Consider the following 24,802-nt stretch of genomic DNA (forward strand, 5'->3'; position numbering starts at 1 on the left):
CAGGGCTGGCTCGAGATCTTGTATCTTACATAATACATATAATGCAATTTTAATTACATTTCACTTCAAGGCTCAATGCTATCATAATTAAGGACAAGAATTTTCTGTTAAACCAGAAGGTGGTATAAGGATTTAAATAAGTAAAAGCTACTGTAGTTTGGCTGATGTCTTGCCTTAAATGTTTCAATGGTAATTTAGTTCCAAATCCCACTCAAAAGAACATATAGAAGAAATTACAAAGGATCAGAGATTCTGGAATGGTGTTGTTATTTGCATAGCAACATCACAGTCTTTTTGTTGTTGACATCTACATATCACCTATACTACTGTTTATCTAATATTTTTCTTTCAGTCAGCTCACTTAAAAATTTTTTTGGTTTTGGGGCTGGCCCCATGGCCGAGTGGTTAAGTTCGCGCGCTCTGCTGCAGGCGGCCCAGTGTTTCATTGGTTCAAATCCTGGGCGCAGACATGGCACTGCTCCTCAAACCACGCTGAGGCAGCATCCCACATGCCACAACCAGAAGGACCCACAATGAAGAATATGCAACTATGTACCAGGGGGCTTTGGGGAGAAAAAGGAAAAGAAATAAAATCTTTAAAAAAAAAGGTTTTTTTGGCTTAAATTTACATCGCCCTCTCCAAATGGAAAATCAGTGTCATTTTCCATAAGTGGAAGATAACTATAAAAATGAAGATAATGAAAGCAAATTGTATTTATTAAAACCTAGGAAGATACTGATGGTCACAGAAGGCTGTCAACATGAGACTTGCTCTCTTTACTAAAGAGGGAGATAGGCAAGAATCAGAGAAAAGCTTTTAATATAATTAAAAGGCTTGCAAGCGAAAGAAATGACATTCTCACTATTTGACTCAGTGTTATTTAATGCTGAGTCAGTAAACCACCTAAAATCATCTTGTGTCATTGGAAACATCAGTGTAGCAGAAGGGCATCATTTTCTACAAAAGACAAAATTGCACTGAAGGGAAAAAAACACTGAATAAAGAGACTTATTACACATATTGAAAAAAAATGTCATTCAACAAAATACTAAAATACCTCCCTATCCTTCCTGATTCTGTCCAGTTTACCACTTAAAATAAGCCCTCTCCTTCCCCTTTTCAAATAAATGAATTCTAAACAAACTTCATCAGGCATTTGGCCAGCTCCTCTCCTTGTTGCAAGGCCTAGTCTGAGCCTCAATTCTCCACATTTATAAAAAAACCTATGGCTTGAGCCCTGGACACCTGTGAGATCTCCAGACCGTCATCTGCTGAGAGTTCTTGCTTTCCCTATGGAAAAAGACTCTTCACAGAGTCCCTCCAGGCACCGTCCCAGGTGATGAGGCTTGGGCTGAGTCTACCAGAGAGAAACTAGGAGAGTGAGATATTGTTTAAAGGAACAGAAAGTCTCAGATTCAGCCAAAAGAACCTACTCCCTTCACTGAGGCAGCCACACTTTTGAAAATGACGCCCTGAGTTGGACACCAATTGCAGGACAATCTTGGGAGCCATGAGCTGAAGATGGCAGCGTCACATGACGGAAGGAGCCTGCGTCACTGAGTCACTGAGTCACCACTGGAGGAGTTTCCCTCTTCTAGGAATGCTTGGATTGAATGGGGACAAATTGACCCCACAGAAAACCCATTAACTGTTAAGACACTGCCAAATCTGATATTGAAATATAGGGCTGTTAGTTAATACCTTTGTTGAGGCCCTTCCGTGCTCTGCCCTTGCCCACCTGGACGGACCAAACACAAACCGGGGGGAGCCTTCGGGGGAGGGAGATCCCTGTGACCTTTGCAGGCATGATCAGGCTTCCCTGCTGCCCAAGAAACTTGAACTCAGAAGAATAAGCCTCACCAAGGGCCGTGGGCACAGGAGTCTTCTACTGCAGTGTGCCCCACCACTATGCCATGACATACTCGTGTGCAGAGAATGAGTAATGGCATGGCACCCCTTTGATTTCCGAGGTTTCCTGTAGGATCAGGTCAGGACTAGAGTGATCAGAGCTGAGGGCTGGTCTCCTCTGGTTGCAATTGTTTTCTACTTGTCCAGATGTACTGAACAAATATCACTTTCTATTTGTGCAGTGAGCAGAGCAAAGATAGCAAGCTCTCTTTTATAGAACCTGGTCTTCCTTTCTCCTCTCAGCCCTCACATGGTGTTGTCTGATGCTTGAGATAAGGCCCAAGTCTCTGTGAATTTCCCTAGGAGATTCTGATATGGCCTCTCTGACTGTATTTACAGTAAAGAGCAGACATCCTTTAAGGAGGGAAAAAGAGCTAGCCGAAAGATTTTTTTCTGGCTGGATTAAAGTCAGTGAGATTAGACATGACACAAACCAAGAAAGCCCTCAAATTACCTCCAGCCCTCTGAAGTTACAAACACTGAGTTTGGTAGCACTTACAAATATCTGGACAGGTCCACTTGTCACTTGGGAATACTGTAGACCTCCAAAAAGAATAGAAGTGAACCCCCCAAACTTTTTTTTTTTTTTTTTGAGGAAGATTAGCCCTGAGCTAACTACTGCCAATCTTCTTTTTGCTGAGGAACACTGGCCCTGAGCTAACGTCCATGCCCATCTTCCTCTACTTTATACATGGGACACCTACCACAGCATGGCTTTTACCAAGAGGTGCCATGTCCACACCCTGGATCCAAACCGGCGAACCCCAGGCTGCTGAGAAGCAGAACGTGAGCACTTAACTGCTGTACCACCGGGCCGGACCCCTTGCCCCCCAAACTTTCATTTCATGGCTTGACTTTAAGGACAGACATAGTCACTTGAAGATGCATCAAAATCCCTCAATCTCAAGTGACTAATGCCAAAACATCTTAAAAGCCTCTCAGAAGAACACAGAACAACTTCAGAGGGAAATCATGGATGGTTTGGATGAGAACACTCATTTTTAAGAAAGCCTAAAACTGCATTCCCAAGAAGCTGTGAGGTGGAAGAAAAAGTGTGGGAAATGAAGGAACAGAAAAAAATTCTTGATGACTTGAAAACAATGAATGAGAGGCCTTGATCTCTGAAACCACACTAAAGATGATAAGTTTGCTTGCCTTCTTTAGAGAAGACTACATGGATGATGGCAACCTGAAATTAGACAAAGATTTTTTTTTTTTGGGCTTGAGGAAGATTGTTGCTGAGCTAACATTTGTGCCAGTCTTCCTCTATTTTGTATGTTGGACGCCGCCATAGCATGGCTTGATGAGTGGTGTTCAGGTCTGTGCCCAGGACCTGAACCCAAGAACCCTGGGCGGCTGAGGCAGAGCGCATGAACTTAACCACTATGCCACCTAGCTGGCCCCAGACGAAGAGCCAAGCAGAAAATTGAGAACCCCTAAACTGTCAGTCAGAAGTTAATTTGAGGAAATACACTGATGTTAAATGTTTCCTCAAAAAGGCTTGAAGGAGACAAAGACGACTATTTAAAATGTGAAGAAAACTAAATCAACAAATCACTTAGAGTTCAAACGAATGGTCTCCAAATTGAACTAGCATCTTTGCAGTTTGAAAATTCAGTTTGAAAGCAAGATTCAAAAACTTCAGCTAAAACTTCAAATACTGCCTGGACTACATCAAGAACATGTAATGCAAATTTGCAAAAAATCGAGGAGAGAATTTATTGCTTAGAAATCTAGAAAAAACTTCCCGAAGTGTATGAAAACATTAGCCATAGACATCAGAAGTATGGCTCCTACAGGAAGATGGCCTGGAGAAAGAGCTGGAAAGAAGCACTTTCTTTTATCAGAGCTGGATTGTCTCCCATGAGAAAAAAGCTCAAGAAAGTTGGTTGGCAGCTTGGCTGAGAGAAAGTTCACTGAGCTAAGAAAATAATCACATGGACAAAACTGGCTGAAGAAGTTTAAATTCCAGCTTTTCCCAAATGGTCCCCACATGCAGCCTTGGGCAAAGGCCGAAGAGGATCAGCAGACTCCCTGAATCATCAGGTCCCCAAGGAAGGAGGAGGGATAAGCTGTGAAGGTTCTGGTGCTGGTCACCTGCAGGTTTGATTCAGGTTTGCAGTAGCCAATTCCTAAACATCCACATCAATTTCTTTCCAATTTAACTGTTTTTCCTTAATTGATGCTACCTTTGCTCAGATTGAAGTTTAATAGAATTAAATTCCTAAGATGATGTTTTGTGAATCTAGATGGTTTTAATGAAATTCTTATGGATATTAGACCACTTCATTAGACCATCTAGGATTAGATCCATATTAAGTATTGAATTTAGATTGAACTAAATGATCCACTATTAGAATTAAGCTGTAACTGAATTTTGTATGATCAGGGACAGACATTTAAATCAATAAACACCATTTGTACATGCTATGAACTGTTAGAAGTCTGTGAAACTTAATATTTATCTCAATAAATTCTAGTTTAAAAACAACATAAAACAAGAACCCCCACCCCAAAGAAAACTGAACACTACCCCCAACCAAGCCTATTAGTATTTTTATTAGTTTAGCACTAAATTCAGATTTAGGGGAACTTTATCCATCATATTCTTTCCTGTTTAAACATTTCTAAATTTTATGCATTCAAAATAAAAGCTTTCCCTGGGGAAAAAAAGCCTTTATCCTTCTCAATCTAAATTTCTCTTTTTGTCACCTCTCTGTTGCTACCATTACTGCCAGATAGCAGGTCTTCATACCACCTTCCTGACCCTCCTAGTAACTTCCTAATTGGCCTCCCTGTCTCTAGTAGGGTGAATGACAGTAGCTACTACTTATTAAACATCTACTATATGGCAGGCATTGGGCCGTGTGTTTTACATAAATCATCTCATCTAATCCTCACAGCAATCCTGCAAGGTCATTTAATGATCTTACACGTGAACATTACTACCTTTGCTTCAAAACCTTCAGTAGCTCCCCAATTACTTTCAGAATATTTTTCAGTCCTCTATCACCCAACCTAAACTATTTTTTTATAAATCTTTTTTTATTATGCTTTTTTTCTTCTCCCCAATGCCCCGGTACATAGTTGTATATCCTAGTTGTAAGTCCTTCTGGTTCTTCTATGTGGGATGCCACCACAGCATGGCCCCCAGGATCCAATCCAGTGAACCCTGGGCCGTTGAAGCGGAGCACACGAACTTAACCACTACACCACTGGGCAGGCCCCCCAAACTACTTTTTAATCATTCCTCATTGGTCCTCTTAACCCATAACATTCCACTCAAACTCCATTGCTCTGTTCCCTATACGTTCCTGTGCTTTTCTTTCTTTTGACTTGAGATATAATTGACATATAACATTGTATTTGTTTCAGGTGTACAACATGATTTGATATATGTATATATTGCAAAGTGATCACCACACTAAGATTAGTTAAAATCCATCATCACACGGTTACACTTTTTTTCTCTCGTGATAAGAATTTTTCAAGATCTACTCTCTTAACAATTTTCAAATATACAATACAGTACTGTCAACTTCCTTGTGCCTGTCTAAGACTGAGTCTTTGCAGGCCCAGTTCTAAACATACTTTCCAGTCCCAGCACAAATGCCGCCTCTTATATGAAACCTCCTCTGGCATTTCCCTGCTAAATGCTTAGAGTTCTTTATTCCTCTGACATTTACTTTTAACCTATCATTATATTCTTTTATTGTTTTTTGTGTTGAGGACAGGGATGAGATCTCACTCATATATGATGTTCCTAAAACATCTTCTCATTACATGGTTCTCAATAAATGTATGGAATGAATTTACACCTCTTTGAATTCGTGTTGATAATTATGTTTTGAATTTACGTTGATAATTACTTTAAGAATTATATTGAAGATTACATACATAAAAACACATACTTTTGATTCGGTAGCACTTCATATATTACTTTTTAACTATAGAAGTTCCTCACAGATTTTTGTCTCCAAGCTAAACTATAAGAACCTGAACTATGCCATGCTTTCAGCTTTTTTATTAAACAAGAAAGCATCAAGCACCATGGTGTGCATAGTAAATGCTTGTTGAATAAATGAGTAAAAATAATGCGGCAGACAACAGCATTATAGCGACAAGGTGGCTTTGGGCTCAGGTGATGGCAAAACAACTTCTAAAATGATTTAAGGTAAACTGTGTATAATCTCTATCTTATAGTACAGTATAATTTTGGATAACTAAACTCTCCATCAAATTTCTTAGATGACTTTCAAAACTTGACACCTTCTCAAGGTTTTAACATTAAAGATTTCTAAATTCACTAAGTCAATGGTATACTGGATCAAGTAAACATTTTTACTATCTTAGTGTACATATTATAGCCATCACTGCCTTAATCATAAAACTACTGAGGTCAATTATTAAATTCATCAATAAAATTGGAGGCTTGGAATGGAAGCAGAAATCTAAATAACCATTTAGTATTTTATATATATTTATATATATTATATATATAATATGTATAATTTTTTTTTTACTAATCACAAAGGAAAATCGATTTTTTTTCAGGAAAAATCATAGGAAATGGGAAGAAAGAGAAGAGTTAACACATCAGAGGGAGGTATGATATTTCAGCATGTTTTAACTTAGCATTTAAAATGATACTGAATACAGACATCCAAATGGCTTAATTCTATACTAAGTGTGGAAACATACCCTTCTAGTACCATGAAGACTTTCAGGTAGTGTTTTGGTGACTCTTCTTCCTTCACATGATGCCTTTATAGACAACTTTTAAAGAATACTTAATGATAACACTGAACACAAAGAACCAAGGAATTTGACTTTTACTCTTCGGCCAAGATCCCAGAAATCCACATGACCTACCAAACTGGAGGCAAAGGAAAAAGAATTTGGCTTTTTGATTATATAAATCCATTAATGTAGCCAAATTTCTACTAAAAAGTGGGCCTATTAGTTTTAAAAAAGTAACCTAGATCTAAAATAATATAAGAATCTACCTAGATTTCTCACTCATTTATTCAACAAATACATATTAAATGTCTACTGTGTGCCAGTTGCTGGGGTGACCATGATGAAGACAACTGACAAGAGTCTCTTTTTAAGAAGAATGACAGGCATTAAGTAATTGTATACAAATAATTTTATTACAGTTGTGAAGAAGTGCTATGTCCTTCTTAATCTATCAGTGACTTAATATGATGCTAGCTGAGGTACAGTAAGGAGAGGGAGTTATGTAACATGTAATGAGAACCTGTAACGGAACATCATGTCAAAGAGAACATCTGGGAAGAACTTGAGGTACCTCGAACTTTCTAAGAACTCAAAGAAAACGACAACACTGAGCAAGGGGGAAAGAAGGTTGAAATGAAGCTGGAGACGTAAGCTGAAACAGACTGACGAGCCTTTTAAGGAGCCGGGGGTGGGGAGCTTCACTCTAAACGGTGCACCAGATCACACAGAGCTTTGAAGGTCATATTAGGATTTTGGATTTAGGAGTTGGAAGAGAATTCGTGGTTAATAATTAGTTTAGGTCCTTCACTGGGATTAAAGCTGGGCCATAGGTAATTCAGTAAATTAGTTTCAGGAAGTGGCTTAAAGAATTCTTTTCAGACAAAAGATGAATAGTTTCAGGTTGTTTTGTTTTAAAAGTTGAGTATGTAATACATTTATTTATTGAGCACCACCTATGTACAACGTAATGCACTCCAAACATCACCCACTTTCCCCTGAAATCTAAACTGACAGGGAAAGGGGGAGAGTGACTAGAGCACAGCATAGACATGATTGGTAAAGGTCCTGTCTTAGAGCATTAATGCAGGTTTTTGAGAGCCTTGAGCAACTTTCCAGGAATATCCTCACTGCCCTCTCCACTTTGATAACTAACAAATTTCAATGTAGTTTCAAAGGAAGTTTTTAGGCCTACTCGTCCCTACCATTTTCAACCCCAGACTATAACTCCATGTGATGAGGCTGAACATTATCACTATAAATAGAATGTGGATGAGTACACAATCAGTATCCCAAATAAGATAATGGATATAAAGATCCAATAAGTATAAAATCTATCTTTTATTTAAAATGAGGCATATTCTGAAATACCACAAAGTCAAACCCTGAGAATAAGCTGATCCATAAAACTTGCTTTACAATGGAATTTAAGTAACTGCTCTGTAATTGAAAAAAACAACAAAAAAAACCCCAGCAAAGAGTACTTATAAATAATTGAAGGTGTCTACATTCACTTATTATTCTAAACTAAAAAAAAATTCATGTTTTTAAATATCATTTTGGAAAATCAGTCACTATGAACCAACACCTTAATATAAAAATAAAAGTATCAGAGAAACTAGGTAAAGGGTACACTGGACTCTTTGTACTATCACTGCAACTTCCTGTGAATCTAAAATTATTTAAAAAGCTTAAAAGAACATATCTGGGGTGTATTAGGGTGTATAAACAGAGACCAAATACATTGGCCTGAAAGAAGACTACTTATTTTGGTCAGTGTAGAATTTGGTGGTGGATTAAGAGAAAAAAGTTAAAATAATGAAATCTAGAAGAAAATTTTATAACAGAAGTAATGTAAAATTATGAAAAAAGGATTTAAAGCATCAGGTTCAAATACCAGCTCTACCACCCACTAGCCAGGTGACCTTGGACACATTATCACTTAACCTCTCAAGAGTACTGTGAAAATCAAATGGGATATGTGAAAGTAAAGTTTGCAAACTGTAAAACCTTGTACAAATGCTAGCTATTATTGACTCAAATTTCCCAGCCTTAATTCCTTTTTGTAAAGGACCGTCTTCATTTTACATCAAATACTCTTTTAATAGAACAAGAATGCACTTTAAAAATGGTATTCAAACAAAGAAATACAGCAACTCAGTTTATTACATGCAGATTCTTCTGCATTGTTGCTAACAGTTCACTGGTCCAAAATTACTAAAATACTTAAAAAACTATACATTATGTAAACAAAACATAAATAAGACAGCATAGTTCTTTGTACATATAGTTTGGTACAGGTTGTTAGGGATTTAGGAATATGTACAATTTTACACCATGGACTGCATTTTCACAATGCATAAATATATATATATTTTTTACAGAAACAAAAATAAGATTTCACTAATGACACAGAATACCATATCATAGATACACGCTGCAAAAGTCCAAATTCAAGAAGAAATGTGGCAACGCAAGTGTGCAAAAGGCTAGCTTACTCCAAACTAATCAAACTTGACTTTGTTCAATTTATGTTATACAGACAGGTAAATCCTGACTGTCTATTTTAAACAAACAACCTTTGAAGATATACTCACACCAACGAGTGAAACAGAACAGATTTTTCCCTCCCCAAGAAAACAAAGCCTTGTTTCAAGCTAATGAAAAGATACATTAAAACACACACACACGCGCGCAACTATGTATAGTATGTTTTCAACAGTATAATAAACACTTAAAATTTTTATGGGAGTTGAAAGAATGCCCCATTATTTAAAAACTGGCTCTTTTAGTCTAAATTCAAGATGCAGCTGTGTCAGGCTTCTCTAAGCCAGATGACTGAAAAGCAGGGAAGACAGAGGCAGGATTTCGACTGGCAGATACAACAATTTGAGAGAGAGATGAAGAGAGTGAAGAAACCTTAGATGCTGGAGTATTTATGGTATTCAGAATGGCTCCTTCTGGGCTAACCAATAATTTTTTGACTGATGTGTCCAAATGAAATACTGAAGTGCTAGTTGGCAGTGGAGGATTACTAGAGCAAATGGCAGAAACCAAAGATGTCTTAGCCAAAAGAGTAGCTGGAGGAGACTTAATTACTGAAGTTAATGACACTGTTGGTGTAGGAGGTGGAAAAGAAACTTTAGCAGTTGTGTTTATGATCTGTGGTGTTGTATGTACTGTGGGTAGACAACTTGCATTCCCAAGAGAGTTTACAATTTTTGTAGAGTTTCTTAGAGAATGTTTTACAGGTTGCCCACTTAAAGAATTATTTGATGCTAGTGTGACCTTCTGGGTAGGGTTATCTACTGGTGTAGGCTGAATGCTTTGGCCACTGTTAAGAACTAAGGGGAGTCCGTATTTTGGATTAGCAGATATAAGGAGAACATGGCTGCCAGCTCCAAGACCTTGTGGTGGAACAATAAACCGGGTTCCATTAATCATGATCTGAGTACCAGGTGCCAAAGGTGTACTGGTGTTGATGACTATTTTTTGCTGAATACAAGGTTCACTAAACTGACCCCCTACCACACTAGTCACATTTGATGGTGCTGTAGCAGTGTGAATGGCAGAGCCACTTGGAGCAGAAGTATAACTGGGGGTTGATTTTACTAAAGCAGGAGACATTTGCTGGTTTGGTAGAGAAGCAAAATTGGAAATATTAATTATTTTACCTGGGCTTGGTGAAAGGGACGGCAATTCAGTTTGAGGTTTATTTGTATTTATATTTGTTGGCACTGTAGTTGAAATCCCTGGTGACTGAAACTGGACAGAAGTCCGAGACTGTCTTTTAGAAACAGATACAGAACGTGTGGCTCCTGGTACTGTTGCCACTTGTGGAACTGTGTTGATTATTTTAGGGGATACAGTCACAGGTGTAGGCAAGGCAACAGTAACAGGGATTTGCAAAGCTGATGTTAAACATTTTGGAGACACTGTTGGTTGTGTAGTTGAAATCAGAACAGATGACGCAAGATGTCCTGTTTTCACAGTTGATATAGCCACAGTGTTTCCGAGATTTGATGTGCAAAGTCTATTTGACAAAATAGGCATAATTCTTGAAGAGGTATCATTTCCACTGACTAAAACAGGAGGTCGTGTCCCAACTGAAGCAGAGGTTGAGGTCACTGAAAGAGAACCCAAAGATACATTTGCTCCTGTTACTGAAAACATGTTTACTGCTCTCGCTGTAGAAACCACTGATTCATTAACAGGAGTAATATTTTGACTCACAATATTTGAGCTTACTGGAATTGAATTACCACTTGTTGACAATGGCAAAACATAGCCCTTGGTACTTTTTTCTTCTCCTTTTGGGGTTACATTTTGCAATATGTTAATTGATGGTATAGCTGGCACACTGCCTGAAGTATTTACAATTGCTTGACCTATGTTTAGCCCAATTTTCACATCTTTTATCTGAGACACAGTTGGTGATGAATTTATTTTTATTGGTGCTCCCACTGTAGATGGAATCAGCACTATCTGAGGTTGCTCTGGAGTCTTAACATATGTTTTATTCAAGGGAGGAGGAAGAGTTTGTTTTAATGGTTCTGCCACAATAGTTGGGGTTGAAGCGCCACTGGGAATTGGAGCATTAATAAAAACTAACTTCTGGGCAGAAACACCTGTAGATGTTGGTGCAGGTGTCACATTAATTGCAGTTCCACTGCCAGAAGAAAGAACAGACGGAGCTGACACTAGCATAAGTTTCTGAACTGGAGTCCCACTGATCACATCTCCATTTGTTGCTGCTGTTGCTTCTGATCTTGTAACAGGGTAACTTTTTGTGATATAATCAACTTGTTGCTGTTTAGTGGGAGTATGAATAATATTTGCATTGGTTTGTCCAAAATTTCCTGTTGATATGCTAATTACACTTACTGAACTATTTACTGTTGATGTTAGTAGAGTGCTAGAAGAAACAGAGGACTTCAAAGGAGAAGAAAGGATGTGCGAAGTTTTATCTATCATGTGGCCCAAATTACCACTGCAGGCAGGCTGGCCTAATGTAAGTTTGAGATTTTTCCCCACAGATGGATTAAAGTCAGCTGGAATGGAAATAGAAGTGGGTGTGTGGCCAAAAGGTGGGAGACTAGATGTAGTAGTCGTTCCAGCTACTGGTGAAAAAGCAGAAGATGAAGAAGTTGTTGATTTTGGCAGCAGAAATGCCTGAAGCTGAGGAGCAAAAGTGAAAACTGAACCTGAAGATAAACTGTTGGGTGAATTTTGATCTGGATTGGTCTGTACTTTTACAACTCCAGTGTTTCCACCTCGTGTCCTAACAAGAATTGACTGTGAATCTCTTATACATACAGTTTTCAGCTCTTGCTTTGCTTCAGAACAATCAGAAGGTGGTTGTGCAAAACAGTTGAGGGAACTACCAGGATTTGTAGATCCACTTAGTGTCGTTGCTGATAAAACAGTCTGAACTGTTGAGGAAATGGTAGGTGAAGCAATGGGCTGGGGGAACGTGGCTGCTGAAACTGTATTCTTGACTTTTCCTGCTTCACTCTGGCTAGTCTTAACTGGTGGTGTTAATAAATTATTTATGGAAGTTACAGGAGACAAAGGCTGTGGTCTACCACTACTCACATTTGACAAAGGTGTAATCGTCTTGTTGAAAACTGTATTAGGTAGATGGGTAGAAACACTTCCTGTTGAATTGACAAGAACTGATGCTAAAGAAGAGTTCACATTTGCTGTCTGTGGGAAAGATGAACAACGTTGTTCTGTACCTTTTTGTTGAAGTGGTGGTATTTCTTTTGCAACTGCTTTTCCTTCCTTGTGCTGAATCACAAAATTCTTGGGCAGAATGAGAACCTGCTGCATGATTTTTTCTCCTGTTTTAGGATCCAGCACAGGTTGCATCTGAATCTTTACAGAGCTGTTATGAAGATCTATGGGCAACCACTGGCCACAGGGCATTTTGTATACCATCTGTAAAGGACCTTTTGTACTGGTGTGGCAGGTCAATGCTGGCTTTATGGGGCTTGCTTCTGGAGGAGATATAACTGGCTTTTCCACAGCAGGAGCACTTCTACCTGTGGAAGGAGGCAGTTGATTTGTTAAGGTCACTTTGTTCCCAATATTCTTTGCAAGCAAGGCCTGAATAGGTTTGGTCCCTTTCTGGAGAGTAGACACTGGTGTTGATTCCACTGAGGCAAATGACTCTGGAAACAGTGGCTCTGCATGCTTTGATTCATTCAAACAGTCAATCTGCAAATTTCCATCTACATTCTCAACTGTTGTCTCAGTTGTGCTTAACTTTGCTTTCTTTCTTGGGGAAAGCTCTTTTGTGCTATCATCCAGATAACTAGTTTGTTTGGACTGTCGTTTAAGGGTTTTAGGCAGTGTCTTCGGTCCATCTTTAGAAGGCAATTCCTTTTTCAACAACTTGCTTCTGGCCATAGGAAAATCTATTTCTGACAATTTCATATCATCTGGAAAAAAACCAAGCATTCTGTTTATATAAAACAGCAACTGAATAGCAATAATAAAACCAATTATAAAAAAGAAAGTCAATCTTTGAACTGACAATTTATTAAGAAATCTACTACACGGTGATTCAAGTCTCAGCGCTACTGACGAAAATTAAGGTAAGGTGACCTGTGACATGGTAATGTTGATATCATAGTCCCCAAAACAACCTATTTTGAGAAAATTATTTTTGGTCAAATTCTGCTAATTCTGCTGCCAATACAAGTGCAAAAGGAAATTTTACATCTTTTAAAGAGATACTCAAGCCAGCAATTAGGGCTCAGAATTTAGATCTGGAAAGGAACCTAGTCTAGTTCTCTTCTTCTAGATAGAGAAATCTTGATATCAAAGAGAGATGGTTCTCTGTTCTAATCTATTTTTAGAAACTGTAAAGTATGAAAAATGTTCAGCTTTTTCTGGCGTTTAATTATTCCTACAGTAAAAAATTTATGTTTGGGTCTGGCCCCATGGCCGAATGGTTAAGTTTGCGTGCTCCGCTTCAGTGGCCCAGGGTTTCACCGGTTCGGATCCTGGGGGCGGACATGGCACCACTCATCAGGTCACACTGAGGCAGCGTCCCACATAGAACAACCAGAGGCATTCACAACCAGAATATACAACTACATACTGAGGGGACTTGGGCAGAAGAAGAAGAAGAAAAAAGAAGACTGGCAAGAGATGTTAGCTCAGGTGCCAATGTTTAAAAAAAATTTATGTTCATATCTGGTCAAACTGTGTTGATGAGAAATTATTCTTTTTCAATTCACCAAAGACATGGAAAAGAATGGGTTAATACGTTTCTAACTACAAATTTGCATACTAACCTCTTTCATGACTAAAGGAAGCTATTTAACTAGATTTACAGAATAATATAATCTGATGAGTTGAAATGAATTACAGATAATCTAATCCAGCCTCCTGATCAGAATGATGTCTCTGGTCTCATTAGGCCATCAACCTTTGTCATTCCTCACAAAAAAATCTTCACAGTGTTAGGGACTTGCTGAGTTCCATCTAAAGCAAATGTCAGAAATAGTGCTTCAAAAATAGCAATAATAAAAAAAAGAGGATGAACCTATTTCAAAGGAATTGTAGATCAAGGATGTGTGGTCTGTAATGAGCAATGATATACCTATTGTCTGGAGTCAGGCATTGGCTCCAGGAACTCCTAGAAATGTAATAATGACTCCAAAGAACCTTTTATAAGGATATAGTACACCTTCAAAACATACCAGCTTTCCCCAATCAATATACTTCATTAACCAGATTATCCTTTATTTCCACAAAAGATACTAAAACGTCTCTTTGTGCTTTTAGTGTTGATTTGAAGAAAGTTTTAAAGCCTACCTGAATCAAAGTGATCTTTCTCCAGGATATCTAGAGATTCCGTTGAGTCTATAGACTTACTGAATTCTACTTTAGGAGATTCTTTTCCAGGATCTCCTTCACCTTCTTCAGTAGTCCATAGTTCTCTAGTAAATTTATCATGATCAGGCTGCCTTCTGAAATCATCATAGTCTCTCTTTAGGCGGCTCCTGAAATAAAATAAAATGCCCGACATAACAAACAAATATATGTCTTTTAAAGTACTGGAAGCTAAACTAACTTTTAACGTTTTAAACAATATATTGAAATATTTTCAATTCTGTCAGTGAAAACTATGTTTTAATCTCAAGTGTGTCTAAGATGCTTAGTTTGGTCTTGACAATGATTATCACTCAAGAAGACAAAACCCAGGGTGCAGGCATAAGAAACTGAAGAGATTATACCTGCAATTTCAGAATAAAGTACTTCAACATACCACCCATTTGTCTTTCTAAAGGCTGCTATTAGACCTATTAAATGAGAGAAAGATTATTTTTTTTCTAGCTGCATTGACAGAAATAGATTTGAGATAGCCTTAAAATTACTGATTATAATATAGTTAAAAGGTTGTTTAAAAAAGTTAATCAAGAAATTCTAAGAAACAGCATCATTTTCAACTATTATCCGGAGTAAAACAAAAAAACCTATCGTTTAATCCTGAGAGTAATCATATCTAAACTTTTGAGTCTCACTAGAAATATATTTTTAATAAGCATAAGGAAACATAGCTGAAAAGTGATCTTTCAGAGATTCTTTTCACATAAAAACATAATAGCTGTGTTTCTATGAACCTGTGGAGATATGGACACAATTCCAAATGATTACATGATATTTTAGAGATCCTTTATTATTCCTTTCGCTTTCAACTGAGTTGCTCTATTCTACACTCAACTTTATCCTTAGTTTACTTTTTGTTTGTTTTAAAAAAGAAAATCTGAACATATATCCTCCAATTTATTTTTGCTACAAATTCTTGTTTGTGTATGTTGGAGTTTAAGTCTCCCCTCAGTCACTTAACAGTTCTAAGACTTTGGGCAAGTTCCATAAACTTTCTAAGCATCAATTTACTTTTTTGTAAAATGGGGATAATAATACTACTTACCTCATAGTATGTGTGGCACACAAATATTCGAGAAATGTTAGTTAATAATGACTCTCAATTTATTTATGTTTCATATTATTGCTTAAGGGTTTTATGGAGCAGATGAAGGCTGTAAGATACTAGAATGGATTCCTAAAGGATAACCATAAAATTAATTTCCTTTTAGAAATACCTTCGTGGGGGTAGTATGAAGTTCCTTCCTTTTTAGTCTCAGCTAATGACTTTGCTTCTTATTTCAGGGGAGCTGGAAGCAATCAGACAAGAATTTTGACATGCTCACACCTCATCTGCATCTTAAGACCTTCATTTGTACTCATATTTTCCGTCTTCCTATCTAAGCTAACCCCTCCACTTATGCATCCTCTCTCACCTATTCAAGGATATCACTCTACCAAATGCCCCTTCTTTGCCTGAGTCCATTTCTCCCTATTAGATAATTTCTACCAGTATACAAACATATTTCTCCCATTAACAAAAACAAACAACAAAAAACAAAGCACCTTCTGTTGACTCTAACTTGTCCTTCCAAGTACTGCCCTATTTCTCTGCTCCACTTTATATAGCAAAACTTCAATTCCTCTCCCCTAGTTCTCTTGAACAGACTCCTAAAACTTTCACCCACTTCTCTACCAATACAGCTCATCAAGGTCATCAATGATCTCCATGTTGCCAAATTCCATAATGAATTCTCAAACCTCACCTTCCTCAGTCCATCATGAGCAGCCCTCCTTTTTGAAACGCTTTCTTTACCTGGTTTCCAAGACACTACTCTTTCTCTTGGTTATCCTATCTTACTGAACACTCCTTCTCAGTCTCTTCTGCTGAGTCCTACTCATCTCTACCATCTCTAAATGTTGGAATGCTCCAGGTTCAGTCTCTCTTATTCTCGATTTATGCTCACATACTAAGTGATTTCTACCAGTCTCACAGCTTAAATATAATCCATATCCTGACAAAATATATACCTCCAACCTAGCTCACTCCTTGAACTGGGACTCATACTCTAAACTGCCTACTCAATAATTCCAATTAGATGTCTAAAAAGCATATCAAACTTAACATGTTGATTTATCAGACAAGGGGTTGATCTCCGAAGTATATAAAGAACTCACACAACTCAACAACAACAAAAAAACAAACAACCTGATCAAAAAATGGGCAGAAGATATGAACAGACATTTTTCCAAGGAAGATATACAGATGGCCAACGGACACATGAAAAGACACTCAACATCACTAATTATTAGGGAAATGCAAATCAAAACTACAATGAGATATCACCTTACACCGGTCAGAATGGCTATAATTACCAAGACAAAAAACAGCAAATGTTGGAGAGGATGTGGCAAAAAGGGAACACTCATACACTGCTGGTGGGAATGCAAACTGATGCAGCCACTATGGAAAACAGGATGGAGATTCCTCAAAAAACTAAAAATAGGACTACCATATAACCCAGCTATCCCATTATTGGGTATCTACCCAAAAAACTTGAAATCAACAATCCAAAGTAATATATGTACCCCTATGTTCATTGCAGCACTATTCATAATAGCCAAGACATGGAAACAATCCAAGTGCCCATCGACTGAAGATTGGATAAAGAAGATGTGGTATATATATATATATGAAATGGAACACTATTCAGCCGTAAAAAAAGACAAATTCATCCCATTTGCAACAACATGGATGGATCTGGAGGGTATTATGCTAAGCAAAATAAGCCAGAGTGAGAAAGACAAAGACCATATGATTTCACTCATGTGTGGAATATAAACAAACGCATGGACAAAGAAAATAGTTCAGTGGTTATCAGGGCGAGGGAGGTGGGGGGTTGGCACAGGGGGTGAAGGGGAGCACTTTCATGGTGACAGACAAGAAATATGTACAACTGAAATTTTACAACGATGTAAACTATTATGAACTCAATAAAAAAGAAAAGAAAGGCAGACAAATGTTAGAATGGGGAAAAAATGGAATCCTTATGTATTGCTGTTGAGAATGAAAAATGGGGCAGGTACTTTGGAAAAGAGTTTGGCAGCACCTCACAAGGTTAAACATAGAGTTACACTTTGACCTAGAAATTCCACTCCGAGGTATATACTCTTAAGAAATGAAAAGATATATCCACCCAAAACTTTACACAAATGTTCATAGCAGTATTTATGAGGGACAAAAACTGGAAACAGTCCAAATGTCCTCCATTGGTGAATGGATAAATAAAATGTGGTTTGTACTTACAATGGAATATTTTTTGGCTTATTGAATGAATGAAGGAATGAAGTTCCGATACTGATTCAACAAGGATGAACTTTGAAAACATACTAAGTAAAAGAAACTATTCACAAAAGAACACATATTGTATGATTCCATCTTGATGACATTTCCAAACTGGCAAATCTATGGAGCTAAAGTTTAGGACTGGGGAGTTGTGGTGCATGGTGACGTCTGCTAATGGGTACAGAGTTTTTCTCTGGGGTGATAAAAATGTTCTAAAATTAGACTGTGGTGATTGGTGCAACTGTGAATGTACTAAACACCACTGTACATTTTAAATGGGTGAATTGTATGGTATGTGAATTATTTCTCAATAAATCTGTTTAAAACAAACAAAAAACTCAACATGTTGAAATCCAAACTCTTGGATCCCCACTCCTCCCCAAACCTGCTACTCCTTTGATTTCCTCTATCTCAGCTAATGGCAATTCCATTATTCCAGTTGCGTAAACGAAAAATACTAGGCATCACCTTTTTACTCCTCATTTTTTCTGACACTCCATATCCCAATCTTAAGCAAATTCTATTAATCCTACTTTCAAGATATATCCAGAATCCAACCACTGGTTGACATCTGCACTGCTACTATCCTGGTCCAAGCCACTATCATTTTTCGCCTGGATTGCTGCTACAATGCAACTGATTTCCTTGCTTTCATCTTTGTTCCACTACACTAACCTAACATTGCAGGTAGAGTGAATGCTTTAAAACATAAGTCAGATCATGTCCCTCCTCTGCTTAAAACTTGAAATGGCTTCTCATTTCAGTCAGAATTAAAACCAAAATCCTTAAAGACCTACATGATCTGACTACCTTTCTCTATAATTCTCTGACTCTTGACTCCTACCACTTTCCTCCTCATTTACTCAGCTCTGGTTACACCTGCCCCTTTGCATTTCCTCTAAATGCCAAACATACTTCCAACCTTAGAGCTTCTGCATCTTCTCTCAGATATCCATATGCATCTCTCCCTCATTTCCTTCAGGTGTCTGTTCAAACATCAACTCAATAGGGAAGCTTTACCCAACACCCTGGTAAAAGAGCAAGCATTATCCTGTCCAGACCAGGTATTTCCTATTCCCCTTACCCTGCTTTACTTTTATTCACAGCACTTATCACCAACTGACATTTGAGTTTCACTGTTTATTCCGTTAGAATGTAAGCCACAGATGAAGTTAGAAATCAATAATAGAAAGAAAACTGGAGGGCCGGCCCCGTGGCCGAGTGGTTAAGTTCGTGTGCTCCCCTTTGGCAGCCCGGGGTTTTGCTGGTTTGGATCCTGGGTACGGACATGGCACCGCTCATCAGGCCATGCTGAGGCGGCACCCCACATGTCACAACTAGAAGGACCCACAACTAAAATATACAACTATGTACTGGGGGGACTTGGGGAGAAAAAGCAGGAAAAAAAAAAAAGAAAGAAAACTGGAAAATTCACAAATTTGTGGAAATTAAACAACACACTCTTAAATAACCAATGAATCAAAGAAGAAATCATATGAGAAATTGGAAAATACTTATAGAGGAATGGAAATGATAACATAGTAAAACTTATGGGACACAATGAAAGCAGTGCTAAGGGGGAAATTTATAGCTATAAGTGCTTACATTAAAAAACAAGAAAGATATCAAATCAACAACCCAACTTTATAACTTGAGGAACTAGAAAAAGAACAAACTAAACCCAAGGCTAGCAGAAGGAAGGAAATAATAAAGATTAGACCAGAGATAAACAAAATAGAAAATAAAAAAATAGAGAAAAATCAATGAAACCAAAAGTTCATTCTTTGAAAGAATCAACAAAATTGACAAACTTTTAGCTAGATGGACTAAGAAAAAAAGAGAAGACTCAAATTACTGAACTCAGAAATGAAAGTGGGGTTATTACTATGGATTCTACAGAAATTAAAAAGATTATAAGAATACTATAAACAATTGTAAGGAAACAAACTGAATAACCTAGATGAAATGGACAAATTCCTAGAAACACAAAACCTGCCAAGACTAAATCATGAAGAAATAGACATCTGAACAGAATTATAACTAGTAAAGAGAATGAATTAGTATTCAAAAAAGTCTCTTGATAAAGAAAAGCTCTAGACCTGATAGCTTCACTGGTGAATTCTACCAAACATTTAAAGAAGAACTAACACTAATCTTTTTCAAATTTCTCTAAAAAACTGGAAAGGAGGAAACACTTCCTAACTTATTCTCTTGAGGCCAGTATTACCCTGATGCCAAAACCCGACAAACACTATAAGAAAAGAACACTACAGACCAATATCTCTTATAAACACTGATATAAAAATTCTCAACAAAATAAAGGCAAATTCAATTCAGCAGCATATAAAAGGATCATACACCATGGACAAATGGGATTTATTCCTGGAATGCAAGGATAGTTCAGCATATGAAAATTGATCAACAGAATGAAGGAAAGAAACCACACGTTCATGTCAACTGTCCCAGAAAAAGCATCTGACAAAATTCAATATCCTTTCATGATAAAAACACTCAACAAACTAGAAATAGGAGGAAACTACTTCAATGTAAGAAAAACCATACATGAAAAACACACAGCAAACATCATACTCAATGGTGAAAACTTTTTCTGTAAGATCAGGAACAAGGCAAGGATTCTCATTTTTGCTATTTCTATTCAACATAGTACTGGAAGTTCTAGCCAGAGCAATTAGGCACGAAAAGGAAATAAAAGGCATTCAAATGGAAAGGAAGAAGTAAAACTACTCTGTTCACAGATGATATGATCTTTTATGTAGAAAACCCTAGAGTCCACCAAAAACTTGTTAGAATTAATAAATGAATTCAGCAAAGTAGCAGGAGACAAAGTCAACACAAAAAAATCAGTTGCATTTCTATATATTAACAATGATCAATCTGAAAAGGAAATTAACAAGACAATTCCATTTATAATAGCATAAAAAAGAATAAAATACTTAGGAATTAATCAAAGATGTGAAAGACTTGCACAATGAAAACTAGAAAACATTGGAGAAAAAAATTAAAGAAGACATAAATGTAAACACATCCCATGTCATGGATTGTAAGACTTAATATATATTATATATATTATTATATATTTATATATTATATATTTATATAATTATATAACATATATATTGTCTTACAATCCATGCACATTATATATATTATATATATTTATATATTTATATAATATATATTATATATTTTATATATATATATGGTTTTTGGTGAGGAAGATTGGTCCTGAGCAACATCTGTTGCCAAACTTCTTTTTGCTTGAGGAAGATTGTCACTGAGCTAACATCTGTGCCAATCTTCCTCTATTTTGTATGTGGGATGCCACCACAGCATGGCTTAATGAGCAGCGTGTAGGTCTGCACCCAGGATCAGAACCCACAAACCCCAGGCTGCCAGACCACAGCACACAAACTTAACCACTATGCTACCAGGTCAGCCCCCAAGACTTAATCTTTTTAAGACCAACTGATACTAATCAAAGCAAATTTACAGATTCAATGGAATCCCTACTAAAATTGCAATGATGTTTGTTCCAGAAATTGAAAAAAACTCATCCTAAAATTCATATGGAATCTCAAGGGACCCCAAATAGCCAAAGCAATCCTGAAAAAGAAAAACAAAGCTGGGGTACTCACACTTCCTGATTTAAAAACTTACTGCAAAGTTCCAGTAATCAAAACAGTGTGGTATTGGCAGCAAAACAGACATACAGACCAATGGAACTGAACAGAGAGTCCAGAAATAAACCCTCTTGGATATGGTCAAATGATTTTGTTATAAGGATGCCAAGACCATTCAATGAGGAGAAGACAGTCTTTTCAACAACTGGTGCTGGGAAAACTGGATATCCACGTGCAAAAGAATGGTGTTAGATCTTTACCTAACACACTATATAAAAGTTAACTCAAAATGGATCAAAGACCTAAATGTAAGAGCTAAAACTCTTCTCAGAAGGAAACATAGGGCAAAAGCTTCAAGACACTGAATTTGGCAATGATTTCTTGGATATGACCCTAAAGGCATAGGCAACAAAAGAAAAAAATAGACAAGTTGGACTTGATGAAAATTTTAAAATTTTGTGCATTAAAGGTACTATCAACAAAGTAAAAAGGTAACTTACAGAATGGGAGGAAATACTTGCAAATCATATATCTGATAAGCGATTAACAGCCAGAATATATAGAGAACTCCTAAAACTCAACAACAAAAAACCAAACAAGCTGATTCAAAAATGGGCAAAGGACTTGAACAGACATTTCTCCAAAGATATACAAATGACCAATAAGCACATGAAAAGATACTCAATGTCACTAACCATTAGGGAAATACAAATCAAAAGTAAAATGATATACCACCTCAAATTCATTAGGATGGCTACTATCAAAAAACCAGAAAATGACAAATGTTGGTGAGGATGAGGAGAAACGGAAACCTTGTGCACTGCTGGTGGGAATGCAAAATTGTACAGTCACTGTGGAAAACAGTGTGGTGGTTTCTCAAAAAGTTAAAAATAGAATTACCATATGATCCAGCAATTCCATTTCTGGGTATAAACCCCAAAGAAGTGAAAGCAGAGTCTTGAAGAGATATCTGTACTAGGTTTATAGCAGCATTATTCATAATAGCTAAAACTTAGAAACAACATAAGGGTCAACCTACAGATGAATGGATAAGCAAAATGTGGTACGTGTATACAATGGAATATTATTCAGCCTTAAAAAGGAAGGAAATTCTGACATATGCTGCAACATAGATGAACTTTGAGAACATTATGCTAAGTGAAATAAGCCACAAAAAGACAAATATTGTATATTACATGAGGTACTTAGGGTAGTCAAAATCATAGAGACAGAAAGTAGAACGGTGGTTGCCAGGGGCTAAGGGGAGGGGGGAATGCGGAGTTATCATTTAATAGGTATAGAGTTTCAGTTTTACACGATGAAAAGGGTTCTGGAGATGGATGGGGTAATAACACAACATTATAAATGTATTTAATACCACTGAACCGTACACTTAAAACTGGTGAAGATGATAAATTTTATTTGTGCATTTTACAAGGGAAAAAAATCAGGAGAAAAAAAGAATGTAAGCCACAGAGTAGGGGTTTTGTTTAATCAATACTACTTTTTAAGGGCTTAGGAAGCAACTTGCACACAGTGGGCACTCAAAAATATCTGTTGATTTACGAATCAATGGAAAACTACTAAATGATTCCAGGACATCATCCCATAATCATAAATTAAGAGCACTAAAATAAGTAAAATAGATTATAAAGCTGGAATTACCTGTTTCTTTGAAAAGCTTTCATTAATTTTGGTTCCCATGGCAGTAATTCATTTAAAAGACGTATCAATGTACTATGCAATTCTTTTACAGCTTGCCTCCGATGATACCATTTGCCCTAAAAACACAATTTTAAAAGTAAATTCCTTAGAGTTCATCTAAAAGTGAATTTTATTTACTCAGAAACTTATTTTCTGAGTTAAAAAACAAAACACCAATACCAGTCAAATAAGCATCTCTTCTTCAGAAGGCTGCAGAAAGGGGGGAAATATCCTGTAGTAAGTCTTATTTGATATATTTTAAAGATTCTCAATTCTATAGGAGAAATCTAAAACCCATTAATCAAACTAGGACAAGAAAGTTTTTAAAAGTTTTTAATTGAATTCATTGTAAATATTTTAATAAATCATTTACTAAATAAACATAAAGATACATTTATATAAACTCATTAAATATGTAAATGATAAGGCTCACTTCTGTAAAGTTTCTGTAATTTTCACAAACAGTGGGGAAAAAAAGAGAGAATAGGCTTGTTACCATATCCAAAAGCAGTCTTCTTAACAAACTTCCTTGGGAAATTTTACAATTATTTTATTTAAAAGTGTTTCCAGCACAGAAAAGCAAACAAGCAGTCACTATTTTCAATACTATAATGCTACACTAAGAGTTAATAATTAGTGACACCCCCTCCATTTGCTAAGTATTATCCTAAGTATTTCATGTATACATACAAACGCACACACACACACACACACACACACAGAAAGGGAGAGAGAGAAAAAGGAAGGGAGAAGGAGGGGGAGGAAGGGAGGAGTCAAGTGAGCATGAGAGTACACAAGCACTCTAGCAGTAATGAAAACCCTTCTGAGTGTGTGCATTTTTAGTCTTTCTTAACAAATGATGAAACTAAGGCTCAGAGAGATTAAATAGCTGGTTTAAGGTCTTATGACTTGAACATAGATCTGCCTGATGCTGAAGTCCAACTTCTTAGAACTACATCAATACCTCTTAAAAACTGTATCACATAAATTCAATTTGACCCAGATCATAAAAACCTCTAGTAAACATACACTTCACCAGTACCCATAAAATTATTCGAATAACTTAAGAACAAGAAGTTTACAGAAGTTATATCTCTAGGTAGTCAACTCTTTTTCTTCACAATGTTAGTGTACACCTATCACCAATACCATCATCATCATCATTTACTGTTATATAACCATGTTGTATTTCTTTCTTTTTTTTTGGGTAATAGCTTTGAGATAAAATTCATATACCATCCAGTCCACTCATTTTATTTCATTTATAACAAAAGACACATAACTATATATGTCATGGGTCACATTTAACATGCATAAAATTAGACTTCATCCCATAGCAACAGTTAAGTGAGTCAATCTGCCCATATGTAGAATATTAAAGCAGAAAAAGTACCACTCTTCAGAGTAAAACATATCCTAAATCTGTGCAAAAATTTCCCAATTTTATATCTATCTAAAACCTTCAACATTTCAGTTACAGAAATGTTAGTTACATATAAACCTAACTGATTAATAGCATAGTTCCTACTCCCCCAAAATTTTGTGCTTTAAACCAACAGAATGTTTATGAATGTAAAAATAAAC

General features: G+C 36.8%; 1 protein-coding gene across 6 annotated transcripts in view; it reads right to left on the reverse strand.

Moving 5' to 3' along the window:
- Positions 1-24,802, reverse strand: part of BRD10 (bromodomain containing 10) — a 106,626-nt gene that overhangs the window by 8,057 nt on the left and 73,767 nt on the right. For 5 of the 6 annotated variants that reach the window (XM_070590005.1, XM_070590004.1, XM_070590006.1 and 2 more), the window contains 3 exons: positions 23,180-23,295; positions 14,474-14,661; positions 8,795-13,089 (listed from right to left, as the gene is read on the reverse strand). In XM_070590005.1, the coding sequence (XP_070446106.1) occupies positions 9,446-13,089; positions 14,474-14,661; positions 23,180-23,295 (3,948 nt within the window). In that variant the 3' untranslated portion in view covers positions 8,795-9,445. Of the gene's footprint in view, positions 1-8,794; positions 13,090-14,473; positions 14,662-23,179; positions 23,296-24,802 lie in introns of those variants that run through there. The other variant, XR_011531467.1, reaches the window with a different exon arrangement.

This window comes from Equus przewalskii, chromosome 22 (assembly GCF_037783145.1).
Source record: "Equus przewalskii isolate Varuska chromosome 22, EquPr2, whole genome shotgun sequence".
NCBI lineage: Eukaryota > Metazoa > Chordata > Mammalia > Perissodactyla > Equidae > Equus > Equus przewalskii.